Source organism: Lipophrys pholis (assembly GCF_963383615.2).
Source record: "Lipophrys pholis genome assembly, chromosome: 8".
NCBI lineage: Eukaryota > Metazoa > Chordata > Actinopteri > Blenniiformes > Blenniidae > Lipophrys > Lipophrys pholis.
Window position 1 is genome coordinate 25,231,994 of NC_137630.1, and position 24,612 is coordinate 25,256,605.

At 40.0% G+C, this 24,612-nt stretch overlaps 1 protein-coding gene across 1 annotated transcript in view; it reads left to right on the top strand.

The window, feature by feature from the left end:
- The window catches only part of LOC308113864 (metabotropic glutamate receptor 4-like), a gene marked incomplete at both ends in the record, with an annotated part of 153,376 nt that extends 129,126 nt beyond the window's left edge, over positions 1 to 24,250 (top strand). Inside the window, 5 exons of the mRNA XM_080470392.1 lie at positions 4,567 to 4,767; positions 12,108 to 12,244; positions 13,743 to 14,678; positions 18,949 to 19,195; positions 24,201 to 24,250. Of these exons, the coding sequence (XP_080326518.1) occupies positions 4,567 to 4,767; positions 12,108 to 12,244; positions 13,743 to 14,678; positions 18,949 to 19,195; positions 24,201 to 24,250 (1,571 nt within the window). The remainder of the gene's footprint in view (positions 1 to 4,566; positions 4,768 to 12,107; positions 12,245 to 13,742; positions 14,679 to 18,948; positions 19,196 to 24,200) is intronic.
- Between the last annotated feature and the right edge of the window lie 362 nt (positions 24,251 to 24,612).

Genomic DNA, 24,612 nt, shown 5'->3' on the forward strand with positions numbered 1-24,612 from the left:
TTATCATAACGCACGGTTTACATTATCTTGTGTTGCGCCAAGCTGCCCACAAGCAGAGCAAATGAAAAGGCCAAGCTTCTGTCGAACAACATGGAGGTTAAACTTTAATTGAAAGAAACAATACAAAGTCAAACATTGCTTCCCTGATGACAGCAAGAACAGCATTTAAATTATATATTTGTGCATAATTATGACCAAATGTCAGGGCAACAAAACAGCTCCTTGATAATTAGGTAGAGGCTTGTGAAAGCGCAGAGGAGCCAATTTTCACGAGAGCACACACATCTCCACAATAGATTGGTTCTGGTCACTCGGCACACTTTTATTTCTTTTGTCATTACAAATCATTGACATGAGCTATTATTCAAAATTACCTTTTTGAAATCGTTTTGTTGATGTTTCAGCTCGAGGTGCTGCAACTCAAATCACTCAACTGTCAAACAATTAACTCTCGAGTTGAACAGAGTAAAAAAAAAAAAAAAAGGTTTATTTTGATTTTAATATGAAAACAGATTTCTAATTAAAATTTTCAGTATTATGATGATGACATCAGGGCTGCACGTTGGTGTAGTGGTTAAAATTCAATGCACACAGGACAAAAAAACCCTCCATTTAATTCAGGGATTGGGCTTTCTTTTTTTTTTGCTTGAGTTTGCATGTTTTCCCATGGAATATATCGGTTTTTAAACCCTCAAGCCAACTCCCATAATCCGAATATATGTACGTGAGGGTAATTGATGTGCCTCAATTCCCTACAGGGGTCCCATGATTCATCTGATTCAATGCAGATCTGATCCAAAGGTGAAGGTGACATTGTTAATACAAAGAAGAAATGATGATCTCACAATCAGAACTAATTCAATGAGATTAATGAGATTGTGTAGTTTTTTTTTTTTTTTGTTAGGCCCACAATAGACTACAAACCTGTTCACAGTGTATTCAGCTTTTTCGCCTATGGGTGCTTAACAGCATAGATACGATAAGAAATGTTGTGCATTGTTCATGTCAATTCAAGAACAAACTAACCTACTCAACATACGTGACAAAGTCTGTCTGCGTACTTTCACAACTGAAGTAGTTTATCCTTTAATAAAGTTAGTTTTCCCAATGGGAGGCTTCACAACATCTGTCACTCAATCCAAAATGTTATTTCTTCTCTTGCCGAGCAGAGTACAAAAGCGGGGAGTAATTATTCCAAAAATGCATTAACAGTCAAAACGCAAGGAAACAGAGTGACACGCCATTTACTGAGCTGATGCAAAAGAACCTCCACTAGAACATGTCAGCGTTTTTAGTTTGACTTTAATAAGCCCTTAAGACACTGTCACAGAGAATGAGGACGTGTCACATGTTATCTGAAACCTTCAAAAATCACTTGTCCTCTTTGTCATTTATCCTCTGGGTTTTTTTGGAGTCCTCTGTAATTCATATGCTCTCTGACAGGGTGTCTTCTAAAAGATGTTTCTGTCACAATCAGGCCAATTAAGGGACTTTACACTACAGACAATTACACATTATCAAAGGAACAATAAATACATTTACCATCTACTGCAGGCACACAATAGGCAGGCTTAAAATGAATGCATTTTGAATAGGAGCTGTGTAAAGCAGTGCACATGAGTTTCGTCAGCCGTCTTCTTCACAGCTGTGCCAGCACTAGAATATGTGTAGGAACAAAGTGAGATCGGTGAGCAGGGTTAGTTTGCTGATTATTCTCTCAACTCGGTGTTATTTTGGTCTTCAAGGGATGAATAGGGGGGAAAAAACCCTCACAGGGACACTTATCAGTTGATTTTGCAGATAAATCAAAAACGATGCATCTCTTCATTCATAATATTTAACTGTGTTCTCCAAGTTACACGAGAGGGCTAAAGCAAAGACACAGACAATACACACTCACACCGATGAGGCGTTTAGAATATCTACTTCTAGATGGCAGCTGGAGTGCATGCATGCGCAGGGAGAACATGCAAACCTCTCAATGAATGAGCCAAACTAAGAATCTTCTCTCTGTGAGGCAAAATGCTCCCTAATACATGACCTCCTGGGTCCTAAATGGTTATTATCATCTGTATTCACAAGCACCACAGGGAAATTACACAATTACCAGCAAAGCATTTACAGTGGTTGCCTAAAAAAAAAATGTATTAAAAAAACGGCGTGGGGCTTTAGTGCAAGTGCTTTAGTGTATGTTTCATACACCTGCTTACATTAACCTCAGTCACGACAGCAGATACTCAAAAACAGTCAAATGGACATTGCGTGCAAAATGTGAGGAGGACCTCTGGTTTGTATCTTCTATTATTATTATTTATTTTTTTATTTTTTTATCCTTTTTTATGACTAAAATTTCATTCAAAAGCAGTCTTATCCATCCATCTGCCACAACGCTTTATCCAGCTAAGTGTTGCATGGTGCTGACTTTGAGCAAAGGTCTGGGCAGGTCGTCGAACAGACAAACTCCACAAAGAAAGCCAGGGATATTATTACTGTGAGTCAAAAAGAAATGCTAATGAATACTCTGCCCTGCTGCACGCGCCATCACTCTTTCCTTTTTTCTAATACATTGCAATCCACTGTTTTAATCTGTGCTGCCACATTTTGAATTTCTTGTTAAACTTTTATGTGTCTGCTCCCTTTTCACATAAGTCGCCACTGTGAGTTACTGCAAATTGCAACCAAATACCCTTCCTGCCTTCATATGATACTTTTTTTTTTTTACTTCTTTGCAGTCTTACTCTGTTTGCAAAGTTTGCTTCCTTTAATTGTTCTTTATGTGCCAGCAGTGTCTTGTATGGTATTCTGTCACAAATAATGACTTTGATCATTTAAAAAAAGAATAGTTTTTAATTTGTATTGCTCAGTTCTGGGATACACACAACGAATCATGATTTCCATTCAAATGGGCAGTTTTACACTGAAAGTATTCCCTGATATATCCCTGAGTGGGATTCAAAACTGTGACCTTTCACTCAGAGCTTATTAACTTCTAGGCAATCACTTGTCATTATTATATATAAAAAATATGATTTTATATGTAATTGCTCAAATGATCACACTTGCAGTTCCTCTCCTGCTCGCTGATTTGACTCGAAGCGGTAACAGCGTCCTCCCGCTCTCTGGCAGAGCATTGGTGAATAAAAAGGCTCAAGTTGCTAATCGAAACCTTGTTTGACGATTAACACATTTTCAAAGCCCGAGAACAACGCCTGCCATGATGAATGTACACCTGTCATAACTAATTACATTAATACTGAAGAATGATTATGCCCGTCTTGCCGTGTCTTCCTCTCCTCCTCTGCCACTCTATCACACTCCACGCTCATGATTAATAGATGCGAGGGACACGTGACTTCAGGGGGGGGGGTATAACGCTTAAAGTTCACATAAACAAAAACCCGTGAGTGGCGTCCTGTCTGCACTAACAAATCACATTGCTGATGAACCTTCATGTGATTTCAAGGTAAACCTTATTTGTTCATGCAAATCTTTGCATGACAACACAGAGGAATCTGAAGCCCATTTAACTCCACTGAGAAAAGCATATAAGGAAACCACAAGTCTTACTAAATAATTGAGTACGTTCACACCAGCTCAAAACGATGGAGGCTGCATGATGGACTATTTTGAATTTTGTGACGGGGAATTCTGTGATTGATGTCTGGAAGAAAAGACATACAATTAGCGGTGAACAGGCACAATTCAGTGCTGGTTCCTGTATAAAATGAAACAAGAGGAGGAAAAAAAAAAAGAGACGGTTTCACAATTGAGTAATCAGTCCTCTTGAAAGGTTATCATTAGCTTGGTTTTACACATCCAGCGATCGTTGTTCCCACATTTTTCATTGATCGTCAGGCAGCGAATAAATGTTCTTGTCATAACTGCCTCTCAAGACGGCAGCGACTCGTCTAGTGAAACAGACAGGAGATGTATATGTAAAAGATATATCTATAATCAAGGCGCAGAATGTGGTGATACATGGTGTGTGTGTAATAGTAAGAATGCAATAATTAGTTAGTAACAATATTATTCTTGATTATAATAAAAACATTTAGAACTGAAGTAATATGTCTAAATTAAGTAAACTCATTTCCTTTATTATGACCCAAAGTCATGTTATTAAGGTAAAGTGGTATAAAAGAAGGATAAAAAAAGAATCTCATAAAATAGTGTCAAAGTCAAAACTAGTGTAACACATGAGATTACTTACACTTTCATTATACATATTAAACACCAACAAATGATTGAACGCTGTTAATAATTAGATCTAGTTTTTGTTTTTACCTCTTGATGAATGGAAGACTATATTAATGAAAATGTATTTAATCTTTTCTGTATCACTCACTGGTGAAGTAGCACTGACTACTACAAAAGGGCGGACAGAAATGATACACCAGAAGGAGGAAGCAGAAACACGCGAGGGAGAAAAATTAAGACCATTCTCTTTGCAATCGTCTCCACTGGCTACCTGGGTATAACTAAACCAGCGATGTTAAATCAATCGAGAAGGTTGAAGACACCCAGGCAGTTTAAAGAGGCTGTAATTTTCATGTTGTTGTCTTTCAGATCATGAGCGGATCGGGAAAGATTCGTCCTACGAACAGGAAGGGAAGGTCCAGTTTGTGATAGACGCTGTTTACGCCATGGCTCACGCTCTGCATAACATGCATAAGGACCTCTGCCCTGGAAAAGTTGGCCTCTGCTCCAAGATGGACACCATCAACGGGACCCTGCTGCTCAAATACATCCGCAATGTCAACTTCACAGGTTTGTGTTTCCACTTCCGTTTACGGTTGATAAGCTGCACACATTGAGCACAAGTTTGTTTTTTGTTTATTTAAATTCATATCTAAAAGAGAGAAGCGATTGAACTCCAGGAATGTTCCAAGCATTGAATTGCAAAACACTTAGTAGAAAAACATCATAGGAAATCACTTCATGTGCACAGAAACAACATCTGACAGCTGCAGAAATCGGAGGCATTAGTGTGGCGATATCTGAGGCAACGTGTATGTCCTATTTTTAGCTTCACTGACATGCTCGTGCAGAGCCTTTGTGAGGAGACAGTGGTCTCCAATTATCAGGCAACTGAATGTGAATTATTCCCGGCAAGTTTAAGAAGCCGGGAGCTGTAGGAGGGTTGACAATCACCAACAGAACAACATGTTTTATCATAGCTGATGATGCGCGGGAGCTGTGCTTTGTGAGATTTCCCGCCTTATCTTGTCAACACTAAATTGCCCACGCAAGAGATCTCCTGCTGCAAGTGCACGGGCTGCAGAGTTAAAAAAAAAAAAAATGGACATAAAGGAGAGCAGGAACATAGTAAACAGCAGGAATGAATAGTATTTGGGTGGTTGATTTTGTATAAACTACAGTCTTTTCATCGCGTGTAAACCAACATTAAAGTTGAACACATGATGGCAGATCCATGTCACAGGGCATGGACTATCATGATATATCGCGATACTGTCTCATTGAGCATAATAGCCTCTTTTAGTGGCCGTCTGCCATGAGTCTAATAAAAGACACATGAATGTGTGAATACCAGGGGTTATGTTTGTAGGAAACAGGCAAGCATGGAGGTGGTAGCATCATGCTGTGGGGATGTTTGTTAACAGCAGGTCCTGGGAGACGAGTCAGGATGGAGGAGAAGATGAGTGCAGCACTGTACAGACACTCCCTGGTTGAAATCCTGCTCCAGAGTGCTCCGGACCTCATACTGGAGTTCACCTTTCATGACCCGACGCACAGCTAAGATATCAAAGGAGTGTCTTCATTACAACCCTGAGAATGTCCTTGAGTGGCCCAGCCAGAAGCTAGACTTGAAACCGATTGACTATCTCTGGAGAGATCTGAAAATTACTGCACACTGACACTTCTCATCCAACCTGACGGAGCTTGAGAGGTGCTGCAAAGACAAATGGGGCACATCTGCCCAAAGATAGGTGTGCAAAAAAATCATATTCAAAAATACTGTCGACTGTAATTGCTGCCAAAGGTGCATCAACAAAGCATTGAGAAATGGCTGTGAACACGTCTCCAAAAACGTTTTTCAAATTGCGTTATGGGATATTTTGTGTAGAATTTTAAAGGGGAGAAAGAAACTGAATTTAATTGCTGTGGGTATGCACTGTATGTTATCAAATGCACATTTTTACTCTCTTGCTACTTTTACAATACCACTATTAATGCCACTATTCAATTCAATCGTATTTACATAGCGCAAATAACAACATATTCATCTCAAGGATTTGTACATAGTTGAGAGCGGAAAGGGGAAAAAAACTCATTTTTAACAGGAAGAAACCTTTGCAGACCCAGGATCAAAGGTGGTAACTTTCTGTAAATCCCAGTTGGTTTTAAAGGATAAAGAGAGAGAGAAAAGTGTTGGACAGGGAGCCACAAACATACAACTTGTCATCAGAAGGGAAGCTAATCCACTTGCTGCAGACATCACCGCTGTGTGTATTGCGACAATCCAAGCTATGATCCCTGCAATTTATAAGTCTCTACCTAGATATTGAAGTAACTGCTCCCTTTCTGAGGGTTGCATTAGTTTCAATATTGTTTTTCGATATATTACTGGCTTCACCCCCAGACTACAGTAGGCACTAATATCAATATGACTTTGAGCGTTAGAACTGAACTATAATGTTCTGCCTTATGCCACCTCTGTACAATACTATGTCTAATTATTCAGAAGTGGACTGCATGAGTGTCTTTCCTGTTTCTGTGTGGACTTGAAGTGTCAAAATGATTAATTTGTTATGACACATGCACTACAATGTCATCGGGATCATCTTATAATGGCTTTAGCATGAAATATCTACAGTGGCCTGAACATGTCGAGACTGCACCAGGGAGAGCTGCACTTAAGACTTTTTTAATTAGGTTTGTTTGTTTGTTAGATAACACTAAATAGCGTACCATTCACAAGACCTGCATTCGAAGAATTATCACTCAGTGAATCCACACATTTTGAAGTCTGCTAAAACAATAGCAAGTCTAATCTAATCATAATTATGGGTTGTTTAGAATGATCTTGATAAAGAAGTTCTCAACTAAAGAAAAATCTAATTAAAGGTTTACATTTAAAGCATAACTTTACATAAGTATGATTATTACAAAAAGAAAGATTCACAATTAATTATAGACTGAAAATGTACAAGAGAACATAAGTAGCATATGCATGGATATGACACAATGGCTCTTGACATAATCATAACATTGCAAGCAGAATATAGTTGAACTTATGTTTGGTTAGTTGAGATAATTACATGACAGATGAGTAGAAGGTCATGCAATCAAGCTGAATGCAACTCAAAAGGTTTTGTACAGTTAAAACCTATTCTACCCCCACACATGATTATATAGGAACTGCTACACTGTTTTGACAATTACAGTCTAGGATCACTGGGTGAGGGGCTGCCACAGCACAACTAAGTACATGATAGGAATACATTTATGGAACATTTTGAAATTAATGAAAGTCCTGAAACATCCAGAGGTGAGTTGCGTGACCTAAGCTTGGTCGTGCTAACTGTTTTTATAAATGGTAGGAATTCCTACACTATTTTTTTAAGTCTATGACCTCTCCATAGTGTATTCTGCCCTCACTAATAGTCAGGTGGGATCATCTACAGCCTCCCAAGACCCTACATTGCATAAGTCGATAGATGCATAGATGGAATTTCCAAATAAAAGTTAGCAAAGAGGAATGAAACACATGAAGCCTGAGTTACTGAGATCCTGGATAAAATGTACTCGATTACATTGTCACGCAGACTGTGCTTTCAGTCTTCTTCCAGTTTAGTTTTTTTGGTTGATCAATAAAGAATAATATCATGGGTGACAACATACACCAACAGGAGCATTCAAATGAGGTTTTGCGTTCATTAGAACCTGTTTACATGGAAATAATTTGCTGGAAATAGTTTGTTTCATGGAGTGATCGGGTAGAACACTGAGCATCCATGAGCACAAAATCAAATGCAATGTCATGGAGGTCTTGGTGCAATTATATATATTAAAAAAAAAAGATTGTGAGACCTAAAAGGGGGTACAACAAAAATAGCTTACGTTACAGCCCAATGAAAGCCACGGCGACACTGCAGCATCTGTGCAAATGTTTTCAGATGTTACAAATTACGTTGCACATTAAAAATTAACGTATTAGAATAAACTCACACTATTTTGCACAATCTGGTTGACACACCCTATATTCCATCTCCATGAAGGTATTTGAGCTATATTGGCAGTGGGTGTTATTTTGTGCATGTTTCAGACATGACACAGTGTGCCCCATCACTACAGTCAATACACATGCGTGCACAATATTCAGTCTACATCTGTTTATATACTGTATGCGTACAGCTTTAGTAGATCAAAACCAATCTGAGCCTGAAAAAGAAATTGTCTGAATGAGATGACAAGGCAAATTAATGGGTGCAGCAGTTATTTTGGAACCCTGCACTGTAGTAAACAAAGAGAATAAGAGTAGCACTGTCATTAGACCCAAATCACCACATTGGGAGGAGGCTGCTGTTTAAACGTGGGTTTTCACAACTTGTGAAACCTTGATTTGTTTCCCCATTTACTAATGTCAAATACAATTGTACTATTCAAACCACAATCAACCAATTTATTCATATCCTGTCACTGCTGACTTTGGTCTGCATTGCTTGCGCTTCATAACCATGGCTCATCCAGAGGATAGTATGAGGCGCCAATCACATACAAGATTAACAAATCTGTCACACAATTGTAAAATGGGCTTCTCAGTACCATAAAACCTCACAGCAATATTGAAAGAAATGCAGAGGAGGAAGTTGAAAAATTAAATGCTCTACAGCAAAATTGGGCTTATTTTCCCAAAAGAATGAATACATATGTTCAGAGTTATTTTTCATAATAGTTTTTTTTCATAATGGAAGAAATTGTATCATTAAGCAGGCACCAATATGTTCATGTACGAGGTAAAAAGTATTTAAAAGCGCAGTTTAAAAAATGTCCGGGTTATCTATTATGTTGTAGCAAACACAGATCTGTCATCTGAGAGCAGAAAAACAAAGAACAGAGCAGCTCAAATATCAAGGACCAGTATCTGAAAACTAATAATAAAAAATAAAAAAAATTAAGTGAAAGCTGAGTTTTGATGATTGATAATTGTGTGTGTGTGCGTGACAGAAGGAATGATGATGATGATGCTGATGCAAGAAGCTGCATCTACTGTATATAATTGGTTCAGTCTCCATGCAGGAACTCAAACTTGCTGTGAAGTGACCAAGCAAACCGCGAAAATCATGTGCAATGAATTGAGCAAGCAAGACTTTTGGAATAATGCTGCAACCAACATAACCCTGATTGTTGGGGTCAGTAAAGTTCAACTTGACACTTGTGTTTGTAGCAGTTAGTTTTCATCTCTAATGGATCCTGAAAGGAAACTCTGCAGCACTCAGCAGTGTTTTACTGTAGGCTTCGTCTTCAAAGTCAAAACATTGTTTACCTGTTCCCGAGTCTGCTTATTACTATGTAAGCAGGTCAGCCCTCATTTGTGTAAAATCCCAGCAAAGAAAAAATAAAAGAAAATGTTCGGTTTTGTATCCTGAAGCCATATTTGTTAAGTTTTACAAGATAGATCAATTCTCACACTGCTGCAGTTTTAATACAAAGTGCTGCATGAAAGGCATGCGTTATGGAATCAAGCTTCATTTCTTTAATAATTCCTTTATTCATATTACTGGAAGGCTTGTCAGCACTGAAGCCAATGGGTTTACAACAGGGATAGCTTAAAAAAAAAATATAATAAATAATCAATGTTACACATTACCGGGAAAAACAACCTGTGCTGGCTTTGCTTTTAAGACTCTCTTTCCTTGCAGGAAAGGAGAATTTAAAAGGTTTGTCGGGGAACAACAGGGATATCCATATGATCCCCAGTGCACTCTGGAATTATCCATATGGATCTATACTTACTAAAGGGAGCAGAAAACAAGCACCACACACAGTGGATGAAGTTGAAATTTATTGATGTGGGGAATTAGCACTGTAATCCCTGTAAAGCTGAAGGAAACTGGCTACATTCAACATGAACAATAGCTCCACAGTACTTAACGCATATACTGAGGATGTGATAATTTATTAGGCATAAATCTGACAGTAAAATGTTGGGAAACATGTCTACAGTTTTAGATGTTACTTTAGGATATCACACAAACAATATATGGTAATTTTGTCAAATTCTACTACAAGCAATTAAACATTTTTCAGAAAATCCGCCCCGGATAGACTGTAAAAATAACATTGTTTATCTCTACGACCACCTGATAAAAATGACTGCAATTTATGTGTGCACAATGTACGATATACTGCTGAATAATGGATCTCCCTTGTTTCAGGAACTATGAATTTGAAAGAGGACAGTAAATTCTGATGGTATGAAACAGTTAGAAAGACTTATTAATCAAAGTGATAATCTGCCACAGCACTGTGCCTTGTGTCTTCTTCAAAACTAAACGGTAAATAAACTGGCCTTTTTACACCATAGAAAAGAAGGTCTCTTGTAGTTTTTGGCCAAAGCTTTGGCATTTTTTAACAAACAAAGCAGAAGAAATGTACTTGTAATTGTACTGAAAGAAAATGGTGTCTAAAAGCCACCTGCACAGCTCTCATTAGAGAATCTGTATACCATTTACATGTGTTTTTGTATTAATTTGTTTTAAGACCAATTGAGACTTCTCAACTGCAATATCAAAAAGTTAATCATGTTTTTCTTTAATTATTATTATTTTTTTCACGTGAAGTGAAAATTAGTGATCGCAATCATACAAAGACACCCCATGTCACTAAAACTAAAAATTATAAAAAAAAAAAAAAAAAAGTTTTCTCATTAATAGAAGAAATGTGTTTATAAATAAATAAATAAAAGCAGGCTGTTACGATTTGCTGGCTGTGCATGTGCAAAGACAAGTTGTGAGGTGAAAATAATCGATTAGGGCAATCAAATTAGAAGGAGCAAACATCCCACTCAATTGCCTGTATCGCTGAGACTCGCAGGAAAATCTTGATAATTGCAGAGACTGCCTCCCGTTGTCTCAGACATGCCCTGTGGATGATACTAATGCAATTAAATCCTGTGGGTTTTGATGAGACTTCTGACAAACACAAATCCACATCAGGGGAAAAAAGTGAGACTCAGGTTACCAACTCTGACACACAGGTTCTGGCAACAATCAACAATCAATACTGTGACGTATTAAAAGGCAAACAAAACATGTAAATACAAAAAAAAAAAAAAACACTTTGTACTTTGGATTGCAACTCTCAAGCAGTGCTGGGAAAGACAGCCTAATGTCCAGACTGAAGATATAGCCTTTCTCAGTTATTCAACAACCACTGTCATTTGTTTTATTAGCTGTAAATTTTGCTGTACACAAAATCTAAATGTTCTCATTTCTCTTTAACTTAACCAATCCCGTTATTTTCTTGCATTTTCCAGCCAACATTTCAACATGTGATAGAATTGCTGAGTTTGAGGACGTTTCATCAAAGGAGGGAAAGTGAATTTGGCAGAAGGCAGGAGCAAACAGACAGATTGGGATGCTATTAATGGTCCTTTCCTCAGAGAAGCTTTATGGCGGGGGCTCTCATCACTAAATCCACATTTTCTCACAACACTTTTTTTTAATATTTTTTTTTATAACAAGTTGCAGAGAGACAGGAAGCAGAGACATGAGAGAGACTCAAAGTGGTCATCAAAATCAGTGCTGTCGTTATTTTGCCGTCTGAGTGGGGACCTTGTGGATAACAATGGGGCAATAAGCAGAATGAAGGAGTGTGAAATGATATGGGAACATGAACAGACAGCAGCCACGGCCCTCCTCAAACGACCAGGACAACATGCCTGTCAACATCTATTTTGCTCCCATCATTAACACTTTAACAGCACTGCTGTGAAGTCAGCACTGTGAGCTCATTTCATCTGTGGGCAGAGAGAATAAGACCGTGATGTTTTTCACCACTGGAGTTCTGCTTTTAGCTACAATTTGCCCTATATTAAATCCCAACAATAAAATACTTTTTTTTTTTTTCTTCCCTGTCTGCAGGAATTGCTGGCACGCCGGTGGTATTCAACGTGAATGGAGATGCTCCTGGTCGCTATGAAATCTACCAATACCAGATCATGAACAACACCACAGAGTACAAGATTATCGGTGACTGGACTGATCAGCTCCACTTGGACGTATGGACAGTTTGAATATTCGACTTTGCACTGTCGGTTTTGTGGTGTCACGGTAAAGCAGAATGGTTAATCAGAAATCACTTATTAGCCATCACCTGTTCTGCTCAATTGTTTTCAATGAGAAAAAAATAAATATAGCATAAGGCTTTAAAACTGAAACTTGAAGCTGCAGTACTTGGAAAAAATTAATCCATGACCACAAGTCCTGTGGAAAGATACACAATTATAAACAAGAAAGAGCTGCCTTGAAGCGAACCCTTCGTCAGATTAAAGTCAAAGTGATCTGAAAAGCTATTCTTCCCTTTGAGGTGAATCGTCTTCGACGGTGTCCAAGATATCTAACGTGCAACCAAACATTTACTGGCTCTAATAATGCACCTCCTCAAACCATATTACAGTGATCAACATTTATGCTGAATACCTTTTCCCCATTGTCCAGCCTTATAGGGCATCACACAACAGAATGCCATTAATGTCAAATCTTCTGTTACCTGGTAGGTATTCAGAATTCATGTAGAGTGGCTGACAGATGATGTAGGCCACCACAGCGGCAGTATATAGCCAACAATTCCACTCTTAATTGTGGTGTTGTGTGAAGGTCATGTATTCTGACATCTGCCACCATTACTGATACACTACCAGCAGTGTCCTGCCCAGTATAAACATATTGCATGGAGCACCAATGTGATACCAATGAATGCTTTGTTTCAAAAATGCTAAACTTCATGAGGAAAAAGAGTTTGCATCAATGCATCATTTTTGTTGTTATGCATCATACATGAGCCCCGAGGTGTTCCTCCCAATGGTTCACACACTGTAGGTATGATATTGGATTACTGTAGACATCCAGAGTTGAACTAATGTTGCACACAGATCAACTTACAAGCATCTCTCACATGGCAGACACCTCCAAGGCGGATCGAGAATTCTACACAGAATGTTATTCGACACAATCAACGATCATTACCTATTCAGGAGAATTGTTTGACATTGATAATCATGTATTTTCTGGATTACACAACACCATTGACAATGCAACAACGCAGGCACACGAGGCTGCCCTGCACTGCTCTGCTGTGGCTGCAGCGCCAAGCAACTCTAATCTGCTTGTGTCTTTGTCTTTCAAACGTTAAACTGCTTGTAAGTAATTAAGTCACAACCTCATTTCCCATTGACCTAAATTTGAATGGGTTCACACAATAAAATTAAATGATAAAATGATAAAAAAAAAAGATAAAAAAAAATAACAAAAAAATATCACTTTCATATGGTAAATATCCTATTTACACTTTGTTCACTCCGTCATGCACCTCTGTTTGTGAAAACTAATCTAGCAAGTGCTAATTGAATTCTGTCCTCATGCATTTTGCAGTGTATTGTGTGATTTCTAACAATATGCAATTACTGTGTCAAGATTCTTGCTGCACTGACCTTTGAAGGTTTGCACAGAAAGCTGTAGGTAAAGGTCGCCATGAAATAAACCTCTGTTTTCTTCCAGACCAATGAGATGCAGTGGCCTGGTGGAACTCAGGAAGTGCCGTCTTCAATATGCAGCCAACCGTGTCGTGCTGGGCAGCGCAAAAAGACAGTGAAGGGGATTCCTTGTTGTTGGCACTGTGAGAATTGTGACGGTTACCAGTATCAGGCCGACACGTTCACCTGCAAGATGTGCCGTTTTGACTTGCGGCCCAATGAGAATCACACTGGCTGCGTTCCCATTCCCATTGTCAAGCTCGAGTGGAGCTCCCCATGGGCGGTCATCCCTGTCCTCATTGCTGTCTTGGGAATCATGGCCACTCTTCTGGTGGTTGTCACCTTTGTGCGCTACAACGATACACCCATTGTCAAGGCATCGGGTCGAGAGCTGAGCTACGTCCTGCTAACAGGTATTTTCCTGTGCTATGCTACAACATTTCTCATGATCTCCACTCCCGATGTGTTTATCTGCTCCCTGCGGAGGATTTTCCTGGGCCTGGGTATGAGTATAAGCTATGCAGCCCTGCTTACCAAGACAAATCGGATCTACAGGATTTTTGAGCAGGGCAAGATGTCAGTCAGTGCCCCTCGATTTATCTCCCCAGCCTCCCAGTTAGTCATAACATTCAGCCTGATATCGGTGCAGCTTCTTGGAGTGTGCATCTGGTTTGGAGTTGACCCGTCGCAAGCCATCATCGACTACGAGGACCAGCGCACAACCAATCCCGTAACGGCCCGCGGCGTTTTGAAATGCGACATATCGGACCTGTCTCTCATCTGCCTGCTGGGTTACAGCATGCTGCTGATGGTCACCTGCACAGTCTACGCCATCAAGACAAGAGGCGTTCCCGAAACGTTCAACGAGGCCAAGCCCATCGGCTTCACCATGTACACCACCTGTATCGTATGGCTCGCTTTCATCCCCATCTTCTTTGGAACCTCACAATCAGCAGAGAAGGTAACTGTTGCTTTTAAAATGAGTTGAGAACATAAAGGCACAAATTGAGCCTTATGCTCACAGTTTTACATCTCTATATACGATTACAGACGCACTCGCCGAACCTTCAGAAATTACTTTTTTTTTACAAAAGGAAGAATGACAGCGGGTCAGTTCCCTTCGCTTATGCATGTCAGATGTCACGTGTTCATTTGGTGTTGTTCTATATTTCCTGCCCCCGTGATTGTAAAGAAAAGGACCACTCAAATTCTGTTTGTTGTATAGCATCACCCTCTTGTGTTTGTGGATGCTGCCACTATCCATCATGAGCTGATGGGCTTTGTGCTCCACGTTGAGGATTACAAGGCTTTTAGAGCCGGCTTGTGAGGATAATTCATTCACCTCAAGTTTGCAAGGGTATGTTTTCTCTAATTGTGTTCCTGTGTGTGCGTGGATTCAGCTTCTCTACGTTAGAATACTAAGTAGTCAATCACTGCACATTCATGCACACAGGGAAATGGATAAAGCATGTCTGTGAAGTAGCACAAAATTACAGAGGCTGTTGATGTTTCTTGTCAGTTGAAAGTGAATCACAAATTACCTCCAACAACTGCTAATTTTGTGTTCCCGCAACACAGATGTACATTAAGAAAGCAGAGAGCAGTGAAGTCACGCTACAAATTGTAACAGAAGCATCAGTATAATGATGCAGTGGCCTTGTACTATAACAAACTAAAGCTGCCTCTGGACAATCATCAACATAGCGGTGTCTGTGATAAAAAGAAGGACGTAGATAAGTGTGCACATGTAACACCTAAACTTCACAGAACAAAAAGGAACGAGCCCCTGTTGATCTTTAGTTTGTGATATAAATCTTCAAAAATGCAATTTTCAGGACCGTCCATAACAACCGCTGCCATGTATGGAGTCAAGTATAATGACGTCCTTCACTTGTTTCTGAGGAGCAGATGGAAACAGAGAGAGGAAATTAAAACTGGCTTTGCATGTAATCCAACTGCAACTCACAAATCAAATACTTGTTACGATGTAATCACATAATAAGACCGAAGGGCATCATATTGTATGCCTCAAAATGAATCTCCAGAGAGAAAAACTATCAAAAACCATCACAAACTATCACAGTGAGGCCCTGCAACTGTATTTTCTGGAGTTTTTAGAAAACCAATTTCCTTTTATTCTCCCAGATGAATGGTATCATTTCCATTCATTACTAAGCGTTGCCTTATAAACACTGTTAATTATCAATTTTTGTTAACTATTAATACAAATAGTATTTGCCTGCCTCTACTTGAGACAGATGGCTATTCATTAGGAGGTCTAACACAGAGAGATGGACAATTACAGACACATTTACACCCAAGGGCATTCTAGGGTCACATTAACATGCATGGCTTTACATGGTGGAAACCAAAGTACCTACAGAAAACTCACACACTCACACACACACACACAGAACATGTAAACGTCAGGCATTGAGTGACCAGCAGTATAAATGAATGCTCCATCACGCCATTCTCAATTTATGACATGTAATGAATAATTTCATTAAATTAATTACGCATTTGATTCAAATAATATTTTTCCCTATGAATTGGTAAAAGTGGGCTCTTTCTTTGTATTTAAGTAACCGACTCTGGACCAGGAATGCCCAAATGGAGCATCCGTCCATTATTATAACTTCCTAAAAAGTTTGATTCATGGGTACCTGAAGGCTCTCTACGGTGACATCTTGCAGAAAGCGTGGTCTATCTTAGATAGGTCACTAGTGTTTTCTGTGACTAGCACAGAGACCGACAATCACTGCCGGGGAAATGTAAGGTCCCCAATTACTCTAACATGCATGTTGTTGAATTATAGAATGAAGGCAGGCTACATTACCTGGAGAACACCAACCCATACACAATGAGAACAAGTAAATGTCAGGAAAGGTTCTGTCCCAGAGTTAAACTGGAGACTTGTGGCTGTAAGGCAAAAGTGCTAACCACTACACCAACGTGGAGCAATCCCAAATGCAGCAGAAAGAAAAATAATAAAAAATAAATAAAAAGCCTACTTCATAATGGCTTCTGTCCCGAGTTCCGTTCCCTCACTGTGTCGACGGAGCAGATTGGCAATCATTTCGGCATGTCAGGGAAAATTTATGTCACCAAGGCCGATGGAAGTGGACAAGGGTCTTGGCTCTCCTGGCAGAGTGACTCCTCTCTGTACTGCACAGGGCTCGCAATATTGTTCCGACTTCACCCCGGGCCACGTGTAATCTTCTCAGGAGATTACAACACTCCCCCTCTATCACAGAGGAACGCTCATGTACCATTTTCAGTTTGATGGAACACAGGGCTCCATCACTTCCATCTTCCACTGACATCTCTTTTTTTCCCCATACTGACATGGCTTGAGGGAGCTTAATTTCTGTGTGACTTCTCTATAGCTTTTGTTTATTGCATCAACATAGATCATAGTGGTGAGCTACAGGTCATGGTATTCACTTTTTCTACGGTTTTGAACAGACCGAAGGCCTCGACAAAATGCTGCGTCTCGTATGCAAACAGAAGCATGGCTCAGCTGAGGCAGCAGAAATCGACTGGTCAAAACTACGTTTGGTAATTTTATGGTTGAAAGGCAGAAATAACATTTCTTTGCTGGGAAGGACAAATAAGGGAGAGGCGGGAACTCATAGATGACAATGGCGACTGTTAACATAAGAGTTTGTTGTAATAATTGCTTATATAACAGGAACTTTATGTTTTCTTTTTTTCCTTAACTTGTTGTATTTTTACCTTCTACAGAATTTATGTCTTTCTGTTTTTTTCGAAAAGGTACAAATTTCAAAGTGTGTATATAATTGGCACCAGTGCTTCCAGTTTTTTATCAGTCGTTACTCTTGAAATATATATTTTCATTATTTTGTTATATAAAGGGGGGAATTTATCTGTGTTGAGCAAGAAAGTCCTGACCAACCTGCCTCTACCATCTGATTTAAATAATCATTTCTTAAAACAAACACTAGCCAGCATTTACATTAAGTTTTGATAGCCATGGCAATGTGGAGATTTGTAAATAACAATCCCTAGGCAAATGTTGTACAAGTTCGCTAAACAAACACCATATGTCACAACTACATGATGGGAAACATCATCCATAACTGGTGGCATGTGGTTCACAGCCCTGTTGGCTATTCCCATGTCAAGCAACTCAGTCGCTGGTGATGTCTGTAAATGTAATGTCAGACGAAACCCCGGGCAAATCTCTCTGAAGGATTTATCCCAGCTGCGTTTGCAATACACACTCATCTCCTCGTGTTCATCAACTTCAGAGGAGGCAAAGTCAGCTGTTCTCTTCTCCCTCTTTGTTCTAATTTATGTTTCTTTTTTACTCCGCAGTACAGTGCAAAGATGGAATATGATCACTGCGAAACAATAAAGTTACTCTGAGAGATGTTAATTGTTCATGAAGCTGCAGTTTTTAACATGTTTGGAGTTTGTGATCCTTCAGTAGAGTTTGATGTTATCAGTGTCAGAGATGATCTAAATATTACATTTTTACAGCCCCTGTCTGACTCATTACTTTCCCGACATCATAGATGGGTTATGTACAAGTTCACGGATGATTATCATAAATGAAAAATCACTTGCAGGCACTTTTAATATGCTGTAGGATCTTTCTCTCCTCTCCCTCGATGTTGCCTGTAGCTATATATCTTCTACCCAGCTGTGAGTTGCAGCTGTCACTGGCTTCAGAGAACACACAGTCCTTATGCTGTTGTCTAAAACCTCAGGGTAAAAACATCTATATACAGACTACATAGTCACACATCAGGGGGTTCTTCTAATAGATGTGTATCATAAATAAACACATCAACGAGGGAAGAGCTCAGGAGCGATGACAATTAAAAATATATATTTAAGGACGCTGTTTTCTGCCATCATGTCTTGTTATGTGGTAATTGTGCGCTGTCCTAATCCCATTTTTCTCGATAAGAAGAGGCGTTTGTCACGGAATCACTCCTCAGTACTTTCTACAAATTACTTGAGTCACATAGTGTCAGAGCTTCTTTTAAAGCATCCACTAGAAGAACCTCTTTTTCTATGTAGGACACAGTCTCTTTGTTCTGTAGCTCAAACAGTGCAGGCTATGAGCGACACCATCTTCATTATTGTGCACTCAACTTAACCTGAGAATAAAACTAGAACATCACTCCCCATCTCTCTGAGCAGCTTTAACAAATAATGCTTTTTATATTTTTCTCTCCACCGTCTCTTCCATAATACAGATGTACATCCAGACCACAACGCTCACCATCTCTGTGAGCCTCAGTGCGTCGGTCTCTCTGGGAATGCTCTACATGCCGAAGGTCTACGTTGTTCTCTTCCATCCCGAGCAGAATGTACCCAAGCGCAAGCGCAGCCTGAAGGCAGTGGTCACCGCAGCCACCATGTCCAACAAGTTCAACCCTAAAGGTGGCCTGAGGCCCAATGGAGAGGCCAAGTCTGAACTCTGTGAAAGTCTTGAAACACAAGGTTAGTGTCTCGCCGACTGTCGCAACAAAGGAGAAAACACCAGAGAAAAAAATAAAGCAAAAAACTGGAGATTTCAGTGCCATAGGATGAGCTGGAGACGATAAACAAGTTACTGTTTTTTTCTTTGTGTTTTTCTTAAGTACACAAAAGACACAAAAGCACACACATTTACATCTGTGTGTGTATGCAAGCCTTGAAGTTCACAGATATTTCATCTTTATTTACAAGCTTTGAAAAAAAAAAAAAAAACCTCTGCAGTTTCCTCAGCCTCCTCCTCACACAGCTCCTCTGCCTTGCTGGTTTCCAGCTATCGTTGCTCTCTCGGTCCAATTCAACCTGCTCCTCCCATAGAGCATCATCCTCACTAAGACTTTCAACAGCTTGTCAACAACAACATCCAGTCCTTCCAACTGTTTTCTCATTCTCTTTGGTATGATCACTAAGGCCTCGTTTACACAACAATGTCTTGAAGTGAAAGCGGAAAAGTTTTGTAGCAATTTGGCGGACCGTTCACACGACAATGGTGCACAGAGTTACTTAAAACGGGACTGCATTAAAAAGCTCCTACTCAATTTCTGTGGAAAACACAACTTTTCTAAAATGTTGATGCTGCCCATCCGCACTATGATCACTACGACAGTGTGTGCTGTTTTCTCATGAATGTAAAAGCGTTTTTCTAATACAATGTACATTTTCTACACCATCTGGATCATATGTGGAGACACACAAACAGCACCCACTAGTGGCCCTACAGGAAAACTACATAGTTTTCGGCAATTTCGGCTGTCTAAGTGCAAACAGATGTCGCAATGTGGCCACGTAATTGTGAAACATTTCTGAAACAAAAGTGCAAAAACAATGCGTTTTCACTTGAAACGTTGTCATGTAACCGGGTACTGAGTCAACATTCGTTGTGTGCGCTTGACGTTCGACTGTTTCAGTCAGGCTTCTGTGGATCCTTTGGTTAGTAAAGCCTCCGTGCTGTTGCCATGCAGAACTCAACTGAATATTAGATGACCCTCCCTTCACAGACAAAAAAGCTGGTTTTATATTCCAACCAATACGCAAATGTTTAACCTTTTGTCTATTGTCCTTTAGTCCCCCATCGTTTTTCATCAGAGCTGCAGTGACATTCACAATTATATTTGCTGGATCGAAGAAGTTATAAATTGCTTTTTATATAAGAAAAGTCCTTTTTTCTTTAATGTGTTTCGTGCTCATTTGCGGTGTGGCATCATTAAATGCCAGCGTGATGTTGCAGCTTTTGCTCCCACCTGATTACCAGCGCTGGGGGAAGACAGTGGCATGAAATTTTAACCATGTCCTCCACTTTGATCAGTGTCAGGATGTCACCGCTAACACGGCATGGGAGCAGTGGATGAGATAATCTCCGTGTGAGCAGAGCGTCCTTCCACTGGCTGTGTGGCACAAGTTAAAAACATTCATGAGAGGAGAGGAAACAACAAAACAAGCTCCAACCCCAATAACACTCACAGCAGTCGCAGTGCAAGCGAGGAAGCCGTCCAGCGCGACATGGCTGAAAACTTTCTCCAGCTGAGAGACACTTTCATTGCCAGGCTTGTTTATGTTCTGTCAGGCTGAAGTTGCAACCGGAACAGGCAAAGGGCTGTTGTAGGAAACTGAGATAAAGTGTATGGATGCAACGGTACACTGGCTTCTACTTCACTGAAGCAGACTTCTCCAAACCAAGAGAAGAACTTATCCTCTGTTTAATAATTATAATCTGGTGTTAATGTGCAAAAACACAAAAGCCAAAAACGTAAAATGACTTATATGTTACAGGCTTCAGTTTATTACATTAATAGATTTTTGCATGATAAATCTATGGAATTTGCTAATCAAGAAGTGTTTGAAGAAGAAGGCAAGAAGTGGCTTTTGTGTTTCACTTGGCTCCTTCTGCATTCTAAATGCACGGAGCAGCATAACAGCTCCACTCTCACCAACTCTCGCCACAGTGGATTTGTGAATCGGGAGGTGTGACAGGGTGCCCACACTATTCTGATTTTGAAAGGGACAAAAAGAAGTGTAGCTCAGTGCTGGAGGAGAGGATATTTCAATCACCAAGATAAATTGTTAGAGTGGGCTGTCCCTGTGTGGGAGCAGACTTAAATCCAATCAGGCCACCCCACATGTTCTGATTACTGAAGGTCCTGATTTTATACTCTGACAAGCTGAACAGTATACAATGATGTCTATTAGGACCAAAAAGTTTGCACCCACACATACATGTATGCCTTTTGGTCTGCTTCAGAATGGAGTTGTTATATCTCAGCCAATTATATAGTCCATTTATAGGTCCTGCATCTCACCACTGGGTTTGAACTGTGAATCTAACATCTGCTCTTTGTGCTTATGTGTCAGACTGTGTTGAGGGAGGGGAGCCTTGTGAGGGACTTTAGACTCCCAGGTAACCTGAGTGGACATTGACTTCATTCTTTTTTTCTTTTCTTTATTAACTGTGACCACATTTTTCCTGTTAATCTCTGCTAATGTTCACTACAACACCCCTGCCTGCCTATACTACGCACAAAAGCATTGCAGCTGCCCCCCTGGCGAAAATGAATGGCACAAGGCGGTGTAATCGCGCCCTCACATATCCACCCCTTGACCAACAGGCCTCAGCTTGGTCCAATGAAACTGGCGTGCGACACTGTAAAGTGGCCAATCAGCATGGTAAAGCCTGTTAATGTGGGTAGATGACACCACTCTGCCTGAGTGTAGGAGACAAGCGATAGCCATGTGTCCCCTGTAATTTGTTTCCCTGTTGACAAAAGAAGGAATTTGCAGTAATGGGACAACAACAACAATAAGAGTGAACAGGAAAAGACAGATGGGTCTGCCAGCTCCAATTCTTTCTGGACCATCTATTCTTTATCTTGGCCTCGCAGCACATAAATATTCAAATAAGGCTCATTTATCAATGCTTCTCTTGGATGAGATGCTGTGGATGAAATGGCGAGAATGCCGCCCCCGTTCACACACCCAACATGGCACTGACAAATATACAGAGGCGTTTACCATTACACATCTCTCTTCGGCAGCACCTTGGCCCCGACTCTGGCTTTGAGCTGTCCTCTGATTGGATTCATCCCCTCCGACATATTCAATCAGCCAAGGCTGCTGCGGAGAGATTGGCAGATTGGTCGTGTGATTACCAGCACCGAGCATGCTCGCTGTGGACATTTTTATTAAAAAAAAAAACAAAAAAAAAACTGGTACACACACAAATACACTGCGCCTCAACTTGCAGAGAGACATATGTGTGCAGACAAGCATGAAGCACACGTGCACAAAAGGTACCGTATGTATGACAGTCACATTGGAGTAGCATTTTGGGCGTGTTTTGGTCACCGTGGTCGGCCCGCCGGTCATCTGTCTCATGTGTTTTATTCGCAGCTGATATAGAATTCCATGAAACATGAAAAGAATGTAAAAGAATAATGAGAAATGTTATCAAACATTGATGACAACACTTATAGTGCCAAGACGGATCACATATTGCCTTCACAGTATTTTACGACTGAAACGCTTTAAAATTCAAAATGGCTCCTGCACTGACTGCCGCATGCTTTGCTTGATGCACAGAGCTGTCTCAGATGTTTGCATGTGGTTACAAAAAGAAGAAAAGTGCATTGTGCTTGGTGGCTTTTTGCATTTTGGACACAATTTTGGAAGTAATTTAGCTGTGATAGAGACTTTGACTGAATTGAACGCTGCAGTAACACACACACACACACACACACACACACACACACACACACACACACACACACACACACACACACACACACACACACACACACACACACACACACACACACACACACACACACACACACACACACACACACACACACACACACACACACACACACACACACACACACACACACACACACACACACCTGAAACCCAATTCTCTGACTGCAACTGCACCACCTCCCATTTCATGATGATACGTTGTTAAGATGTTTGCATTGTTAACAGTAGAAATCTAGCTCAGAGCTGAACACATTAGCAGATTAATTGACATGTCATACAGCAGGATTGAAACAGTTACGATAACTCAAAAATCACTTTGGTGATTATTCAAGCAAAAATCTCATTAATTCCTAGGTTTCACTTTTGGAAATAATTTCCTATTTAAGACTGGCTATCTTAGGATGTTGATATCAGAGATTTTTTTTAAATCTTTTCTCAAAAATCACATACCATGTAATTAGCTTTGCAAAAACAATAACAATGAGACAGACGTGTTTTTTACATTTTGATGAAGTACATGCAGTTTGGCCTGGATTACGTTCCGTGATAGATTATCTTCTGGATTTGACACAATGACTGTATCCTTTCCTACGAGCTCACATGACAGGATGTTGATATTCAGAATAGTTTGAAATGTTGTAGATGATGATTGATTGAACCAGAAGAATATAATATAGATCCAGGCTACAGCTCCAGCAGCGAGTCACGTAATGTTTTTACAAGAGAAAATGGATAAGGCTTTTACGTCAGAAGCTATAACATATCTTCACCTCCTCTATCGAGGAGCTGCAAACATAAACAGAACATGAAGAAAAATGTCATAAAACCTGGAGCTCTAAGTAAAATTTATAAGCGCAAAGGAACATTTGTGACACTTAGGCTGAAGAAATGAACTAAAACTAGGAAATGCAAATAGAAGGTCAATTTATACCGATGCAGTGCTTAGTCAAATCTTCAATTTACAGGTTAGCAAATGTTGATACGTTTTTTAATTAACATTCAAATTGACCTTACAAGCATCGCTCGAATATTTTTATTCAAAATTGTCTTGTTCAACTCAATTTAAATCAAATATGACAACAATTCAACAGCCACTTAAGGAAGCCATCCAAAGAGTTTACCATCAATCTGAATCCCAACCGTGAGGACATTCATTTCAGAGCTATTTGTATCTCATCGAATTCACTTTAACTCTGGTTTTTCCCTCCGTCTCCATTTACAGTGCTGGCCTCGAAGCAGACATACATAAGCTACAGTAACCATGCCATCTAATGTAGAGAAGCCGTGGACGAGGGGCGAGGGCCTGCCTGAAGAGAAATCACCGGATTCTTGGAAATACTGGAGACACAACAGAGAACTTTCAAGCTGCTACAGCAGAGGGGACCAGGGTGGAAAGATGGGAATTGTTCACTCCAAAGGATGTCATATTTTTGTCGGGAATCAGGTGAAGGCTTGAAGGCCAATTTATGAGGAATTAGCAGGTTATGCACGAGGAAGACGGGAGATGTAAGGGAGTCTGGACGGTTAATTTTCCTCTTCCCACCCTTTCTGAGACAAGCAAGTGTTGACTGATGATGTTTCCAGATGACGTCTGAGTGAACCAGCTGGAGATTACAGTATGTTTTTCTTCTGAA